General features: G+C 50.4%; 1 protein-coding gene across 2 annotated transcripts; it reads right to left on the reverse strand.

Moving 5' to 3' along the window:
* Positions 1-191: 191 nt before the first annotated feature.
* CDC20 (cell division cycle 20) lies at positions 192-6627 on the reverse strand. Of its 2 annotated transcripts, none has more exons than XM_002810937.6 (11): positions 4368-6627; positions 3977-4206; positions 3735-3883; positions 3552-3648; positions 3276-3404; positions 2984-3180; positions 2780-2874; positions 2424-2652; positions 2140-2265; positions 1073-1190; positions 192-429 (listed from the first exon to the last, which is right to left on the reverse strand). In XM_002810937.6, the coding sequence occupies exons 2-11, from the start codon at positions 4155-4157 to the stop codon at positions 251-253; spliced, it is 1500 nt and encodes a 499-aa protein (XP_002810983.1). In that variant the 5' UTR covers positions 4158-4206; positions 4368-6627; the 3' UTR covers positions 192-250. The 2 variants fall into 2 exon arrangements, with proteins under 2 accessions (XP_002810983.1, XP_009249645.1); XM_009251370.4 differs by having other exon boundaries at positions 4342-4394.
* Positions 6628-8162: the final 1535 nt, after the last annotated feature.

Consider the following 8162-nt stretch of genomic DNA (forward strand, 5'->3'; position numbering starts at 1 on the left):
TGAATGGAGGAGGTGGGGGAACACAACATGCTTTGCCCTGTTCACAAACAAGAGGGATGGATGGCCCAGGCTCCCACAGGACATATCTAGCTCTCTGATCCCAGTACAGTAGAGCCCCTAGGAAGGCTGCTGGGACATAGGTCATGAAAGAAGAAAGGCATTAGCTGAAACAGATTAAAAAAAAGAAAACATGAAGGGAGACATGACTTTATTAGAAAAATAAAAAACAACTGAGGTGATGGGTTGGTCTTCAGCGGATGCCTTGGTGGATGAGGCTGCTTTTGGCTGCACTGGCCTTCTCCCGCTCCCGCCGCCGCGCAGGGTCCAACTCAAAACAGCGCCATAGCCTCAGGGTCTCATCTGCTGCTGCGGATGCCACTGTGGCCCCATCTGGGCTCATGGTCAGACTTAGGACCCGGGATGTGTGACCTGGAGCAAATGAGAACAGTACATACGAATGCTGATGCAGCCATAGCCCTCCCATACAGGAGGCACTGGGCCACCCACCTACCTTTTTGTTTTTTGAGACTTGCTCTGTCACCCAGGCTGGAGTGCAGTGGCGCCATCTCAGCTAACTGCAAGCTCCGCCTCCCGGGTTCATGCCATTTTCCTGCCTCAGCCTCCCGAGTAGCTGGGACTAAAGGCGCTCACCACCACGCCTGGCTAATTTTTTGTATTTTTTAGTAGAGACAGGGTTTCACTGTATTAGCCAGGATTGTCTCTATCTCCTGACCTCATGATCTGTCCGCCTCAGTCTCCCAAAGTGCTGGGATTACAGGCGTGAGCCACTGCACCCGGCCTCCTCCCTTTTTTTCAATGGTGTTCCTGAGATATAATTCACACACCATAAAATGCATCCTTTTAAAGTGTACAGTTTAGTGGTTTTTAGTATATTCACAAAATTGTACAACTGTTAAAACTAATTCTAAGACATTTTCAACACTTCCCATTACCCTGTCTCCTCAGCCCCTGCCAACCACTAATGTGTTTTTTCTCTGGATTTGCCTATTCTGGACATTTCAGTCATACGTTATGTGGCCTTTTATGTCCAGCTTTTCACCTAGCCACTTACCTTTGAGTTCAGCCACCTTGGCCATGGTTGGGTACTTCCAAATAACTAGCTGGTTCTGTGCAAAGCCATGGCCTGAGATGAGCTCCTTGTAGTGGGGAGACCAGAGGATGGAGCACACCTGTGGAGAGGAGCTGGTGTGGGCATGACATACAGCCAAGGCTACTTAAATCAGAGCTGAGCCCATTCTAGTGTTAGGCACCCTGCCATGTGCTCCAGACTCAGAATTGAATGATCACAGTCCATACAAAAGTTCCTTGAGAGGCAAATTATAGACACTCCCTGACGTAAGCATTTTTTAACTTTACAGTGGGTTTACTGGGACTTAAATCAGGGAGCATCTGTATTATCCATTGTATAGATGAGGAATCAATCAGAAGGAAGTTCAATAGGTTGCCAAAGGTCACATTCAAGTTTAGTAGATGACAGAGCCAGAATTTTAATTTGGGCCATCTGGCTCTAGAGTCCATATCTACAGTGAAGGCTGAATGTGGAGGGAGTAGAAGGAGAGAGCCTCAAGTATCTTTCTAATGGATTTGGATTATATGCCATAAGTGATGGGAAGCCATCACAGGTTTAAGGACAGTACAGTGTAACAGGCCACAGCATGGAGGACGCATTGCAGGAGATAACAAAGAATACTTGACACCAATGAGGAAGCCATTGTAGTGGGCCTCCACTTGGAAGGATGAGGCTGAGGGGAGGGGACAGATGTCAATGATATTTTGAGGTAAAACTGATAGATCCTGGTGAGGAGGATGAAAAATTCTAGGAGGTTTTTCAGATTTCTGAGCAGGTTCTGCCATTCCAAAGCAATGTGAGACAGGAAGGAACACATTTCAGGGAGGAAAGGGGAAGTGACAAGGTTAATTTGGGACAGATCAAGGTGGTGGTGCCTATAGGACATAGGGTTGGAGACGGCCACAGACTGTTGGAAATGAAGCGCATGAGTGAGAGCTGAGTTAGAAGTTTGGGAATCACCAGGGCATAGAGTTGGTGAAGTCATTGGAGTGAATGTAGTTGCCCAGTAAGAATGCATGTGGGAGAGGCAGGAACAGGCAAAAGATTACCTGGGAATGGGCATCTACGGCACTCAGACAGGCCCCAGAGCACACGTTCCAGATGCGAATGTGTCGATCACTGGTGCCCCCTCCTGTTGCCAGGACATTGGACTGCCAGGGACACCATGCTACGGCCTAGATGGAATAAAGGTGGGGTCAGCAGGTACTAGAGCTAGACAAGGAGCTCTAGGGGTCACAGACTAACCCAGTCCAATCCTACCATCCCTTCTCCCCTTAACAGTCCCCAGGTTATAGGTGAGGGTCTGCAGAGGCTTCAGCCCAACCCTACTCACCTTGACAGCCCCTTGATGCTGGGTGAATGTCTGCAGAGGAACCCAGCCACCCTCTCCAGGAGCACTAGGCCACACATTGACCAAGTTATCATTGCCACCACTGGCCAAATGTCGTCCATCTGGGGCCCAGCGCAGCCCACACACTTCCTGGCTGTGGCCACTCAGTGTGGCCACATGGTGTTCTGCTACCCGAACATCATGGTGGTGGATGTGGCCAGAACGTGAACCACTGGAGGAGGAAAGAAGGGAATCAGGTTCTGTGGCAGCACCAAATGCATGCAAGCAGTTCAGGGGTGTACAGTCAAGGGTAGGGTGGGCAAATATCAGACTACCATAGACCAACAAAAACCACTGACCTGGACAGGATATAGCTGTTCCAGCTTAGGGAGCCCACTCGGGCAGAGTGACTGGTCATATTTCGAAGCCGTTTCTGCTGCTGCACATCCCATAGCTAGAGAGAGAAGCCCACTAGGATCAGAGATTGGGACTTGGCATTAATATCCTCCAGCTGTGCAAGCCCATTGTGACTGGTGAGAATGACGGCACAGGACACATCTCACCTGCACCTCAGCACTGCTGGTGCCCACAGCCAAGTAGTTGCCCTCTTTGATCCAGGCCACAGAGGATACATATTCCCCAGGCTGCTCCATTTGCAAAAGCTGCAGGATGTCACCAGAGCTTGCGCTCCACAGGTACACACTGTTGTCCAGTGCCACGGCCAGTACATTCCCAGAGCTCCAATCCACAAGGTTCAGGTCTGTCAGAGGCGGAGAGAAGAGCATGAGCTTCCTTGTTTGTGTGGTCCCAGGCCCTCTTTCTCCATCCATGAGGCGAGGATAAGGACGCACTTACAATAGTCATTTCGGATTTCAGGCGCATCCAGGATACGGTCTGGCAGGGAAGGAATGTAACGGCAGGTCTTCCGGCTGGAGCCAGGAGTGGCCTTTTGGCTGTAGAGTACTTTCAGTCTGTTCTGGTAACCTGTGGCAACGGAGTGAGTCTAGACGCTGGGAAAATCAACACCTCCCTTGCCCTCAATCTTAGACAGGAAGAGCAGACAGATATCTGTGCTCAGCCCTGGAGATGAACTGACACCTCCCTCCAGGAACCAGGAACTTCGGGTCTTACCCTCTGGCGCATTTTGTGGTTTTCCACTGAGCCGAAGGATCTTGGCTTCCTCTACATCAAAACCGTTCAGGTTCAAAGCCCAGGCTTTCTGATGTTCCTGGCATAAAGGGTAGTGGAGAGGCAAGATGGTATTATCCAAAGAACAGTCAGGTCCCGTGCCTTAAGCCCCTCTAGGACACATACCTTCTTGGTGGGCGTCTGGCTGTTTTCAGGCTGGTTCTCCTTGCTCAGGAGGAAGCTGGCCACCTCCATCTGGGCAGCACTGCGATGGGGGATATAGCGGTCACCGCCAGGTTTGCTAGGAGTGGTCTGAACCTTGGAACTGGATTTGCCTGGGGCGGAGAAAGAGAAGACAGTCTGACCAGGCTCCCCGAGGAGAAAATATGAAGGCTGCTCTCACTCAGTCCCTTTGGCACCTCACTGACCAGGAGTTCGGCCCGGAGTTCTGCCGGCGCTGTGGGATCGGTTGGCGGCCCGCATGGGTGAGGGGGCCGGGCCTGCGGCTTCCTTGGCTTTGCGCTGCCAGCGCGCAGGGGGTGCATTGGGGATGGGTGCATCCAGCTGAAGCAGCGAGTGCAGGTCACTCTCGAACGCGAACTGTGCCATGGGAGCGCCCGCAGGGGGAGGGGTCCTTGCAGTTGGTGCCTACAGACCCCTGGAGGAAAGGACGCGACGGTGCTCAGGGGACAGCAAGGGACCCCTTCGCTTCTGGCCGGCCACAGAATCAGGGCCACCCTCGGCTGCAGCCCCTTCCGGCCTAGCACCCCCTCCCTCCTGGCCACGGCCCCACCTCGGCTCAGCCCCGCCGCCTCTCACCGTTCCCTCCGGAGCAGTTCCGACCGGCTTTAACACGCCTGGCTTACGCCTCTTAAACTCTCCGCTCCGAGCGCCTATTGGCTCCTTCAAAACCCAACCGTCGCAACCGTTGCCCTCGCCCATTGGCCTCTCCGGCGCAGGGGGCGGGCCTTCCGGGGCAAGTCTCAGCTATCACGAGAGTCTAGCAGCGGAGCGTGATTTGAAGGGTGCGAGAGGAGCTGGGAGCCGGCGCCAGAGGACTAGTGCTGGAAAGCCGGCCGGCCGGGGCGGGGCCTGCGCTGCCTCAGCGTCCTGGAGTCGTCTCGGTTCGCCCTTCTGCGTCCCCTCTACCGCCACGAGCTCGGAAGTCTGGCCCCGGGTGTTTCAGGGTCCGAGAACCTGCAGAAGTTCACACTTAAATCCTACACGAGGGTCGTATTTATGATGCAGAACTTGGTGCAGAACCCGATGGAGTGCCCAAGGCGCTTGAGCAGTTCCTAGAAGGGGAAGGAGAGCCTCGGGCGGCAGCGGGGCAGGGGACGGAATTGGGAAGCTTGGGAGCAGGAAGAAGGCCAGAGCTACTTAGGGTACATTCCACTTTTGCTTGGCGCCGGGTAGGAACCCTGCTAGAAAGGAAGTAACGTGTGTTTGTCTCGTTTGCTGTTGTCTTACAAACAGGGAAAATGAGGTTGAAAAGGGTGAATGAATTCCTTAAGGTCAAGAAAAAGGATCGATATTCAAACCTGCCTATCTGGAAGATAAGCTTAGACTGCCCTACAGAAGGCACTGTGGCTTACCCCCTTGGGGCTTTAAAGATGCGAGGACCTTAGAGATCCATTAGTCTAACCCGTGCTTGGTGTACCCTCCCCACCCCGACAACAAATCCATATTTTACAGATGGAGAAACGGAGGCCCAGGGAAGGGATGTGCCCGAGGTCATACAAAGAAGTTTGTGGGAATCCAGGTCTGACTCCCACTCAATCTAGTGCTCTAATAATGACTTGAGTGAACTGTATGAATGTGCTCAGAGGTGGAGCAGCAATAATAAAAATAATAATTGTACCATTTATGGACCATCTAACTACTGTGTTAAAACAGTTTACAGGCCAGGCGCGGTGTCTCACGCTTGTAATCCCAGCACTTTGGGAGGCCAAGGCGGGCAGATCACGAGGTCAGAAGATCGAGACCATCCTGGCTAACACGGTGAAACCCCGTCTCTACTAAAAATACAAAAAATGAGCCGGGCGTGGTGGCGGGTGCCTGTAGTTCCAGCTACTCGAGAGGCTGAGGCAGGAGAATGGCGTGAACCCGGGAGGCGGAGCTTGCAGTGAGCCGAGATCGCGCCACTGCACTCCAGCCTGGGCAACAGAGCGATACTCTGTCTCAAAAAAAAAAAAAAAAAAAAAAGTTTACATACATTATCGAGTTCAATACTTAATCCCATAAGGCAGATAGATACCCTGTCTTCCCTTTACAGAAAAAAGAAACTGGGTCAGAAAGATTAGAAACTTGCCCAAAGGCATGCAGCCAATAATAAGTAGGGGAGCCCAGGATTCAAACTATCTGACTAATCCCTGCAATCTTAACAATACGCTATACTGTCCCAGAAAGAGGCTGGAAAAATCATTTTCAATCATTAGCCTAAAGTCCACTCCGATGCTGACAGATAATGTTATTATCTTTGACTTGAAGCCTTTGCATTCTCTATTTCCAATTACCTTGGAAAATAAGGAATTGGATGTGCTTAGGTTAGAGGTGGGGAGTTCCCAGAAAACATAGAAAAGGTTGTCTCATGTCAAGTTGGTCAGGGTCTTAAATGTTAAGCTAAAGACTTTGGACTTCATCTGCTAGGCATTGTGGTACCTGTGGGGTTTCTGTGTAGGGAAGGACCAAATAAAACATCTGAGGGGGGAATATGGCAATAATTTGCAACTTCTGGTGGTAGCTATAGAGAAGGATAAAGGGTATAGCCTCAGGGAATTTGTACATTTAAAAATAAAGGATTTGGGCCAGGTGTGGTGGTTCACTCCCGTAATCCCAGCACTTTGGGAGGCTGAGGCGGGCAGATCACTTGAGGTCAGTAGTTCAAGACTAGTCGGGCCAATGTGGCGAAACCCTGTCTCTACTAAAAGTACAAAATTAGCCAGGTGTGGTGGTGCACGTCTGTAATCCCAGCTACTTGGGAGGCTGAGGCAGGGGAATTGCTTGAACCTGGGAGGCAGAGGTTGTAGTGAGTGAGATCGCGCCACTGCACTCTAGCCTGGGTGACAGAGGGAGACTTTGTCTCAAAATAATAATAATAATAAATGAATGAAGGAAGGCAATGGAAATTATCCAGACATGGATCTTGAAGTGGGAGATACTCTAATATATGTAGTCAAGTGGAATGATGACAGAAAGGGTCAGATTTGGCCATTGAAAATCAAATCACCGATGACTCTGGAGAGAGCAGGATCAGAAAAGTGGGTGCTTGAGATCCATTTTGGAGAAGTTGCAGAAAGAATGAAATAGGGAGAACGGGAAGCCAGCAAGTATAGGCAACTTGTGTAGCCCATCGCCTGATATCCTCTATATTCGTTTGCTAGAGTTACTGTAACAAAGTACCACAAACTGGCTTAAATGTACCACAAACTGGCTTACATGTACCACAAACTGGCTTAAATGACAGAAATTGGTTGTCTCACAATTCTGGAGGTTGGAAGTTCCACATCAAGGTGTCATGAGAGTCGTGTGAGAACTGTGAGGAAGAATCTGTTCCATGCCTCTCCGCTGGCCGGCAATCTTTGTCATTCCTTGGCTTATAGAAGAATCGCCCTGTTCTCTGCCTTCATCTTCACTTGGCTTTCTTTCTGTGTGTATGTGTGTCCAATTTTCTCTTTTTATAAGAATACCAATCATATTGAATTAGGGCTCTGACCTCATCTTAACTAATTATATCTACAATGACCCTATTTCCTAATAAGGTCATATTTGGAGTACTGGGAGTTAAGACTTCAACATCTGGCTGGGTGTGGTGGCTTACACTTGTAATCCCAGCACTTTGGAAGGCCAAGGCCAGAGGATTGCTTGAGCCCATGAGTTTGGGGCCAGTCTGGGCAACATAGTATCACAGAAAACAGGCCTGCGCGGTGGCTCACGCCTGTAATCCCAGCACTTTGGGAGGCTGAGGCGGGCGGATCACAAGGTCAGGAGATCGAGACCATCCTGGCTAATGCAGTGAAACCCCGTCCTAAGAAAAATATAAAAAAAAATTAGCCTGGCGTGGTGCGGGCGCCTGTAGTCTCAGCTACTCGGGAGGCTGAGGCAGGAGAATGGCGTGAACCCGAGAGGCAGAGCTTGCAGTAGGCCGAGATCGCGCCACTGCACTCCAGCCTGGGCAACAGAGCGAGACTCCATCTCAAAAAAAAAAAAAAAAATACAGAAAACATTAGCCAAGCTAGTGGTGCACACCTGTAATTCCAGTAGTCCCAGCTACTTGGGAGGCTGAGGTGCGAGGATCGCTTGAGACCAGGAGTTTGAGGCTGTAGTGAGCCGTGACCACACCACTGCATTCCAGCCTGGGCGACAGAGTGAAGACTGTTTCAAAAAAAAAAAAAAAAAAAAAAAAAAAAAAAAAGACTTTTGTCTTTTTTTGTGGTGTGGTCTTGGCTCACTGCAACCTCTGCCTCCCGGTTTCAAGTCATTCTTGTGCCTCGGCTTCCCAAGTAGCTGGGATTTCAGGTGTGTGCCACCACGCCTGGCCAAAAAAAAAAAAAAGGACTTTAACATGTGAATTTGAGGGAGAGGAAAGGAATAGAATTCAATCCATAATATCCT

Source organism: Pongo abelii, chromosome 1 (assembly GCF_028885655.2).
Source record: "Pongo abelii isolate AG06213 chromosome 1, NHGRI_mPonAbe1-v2.0_pri, whole genome shotgun sequence".
NCBI classification, from domain to species: Eukaryota; Metazoa; Chordata; class Mammalia; order Primates; family Hominidae; genus Pongo; species Pongo abelii.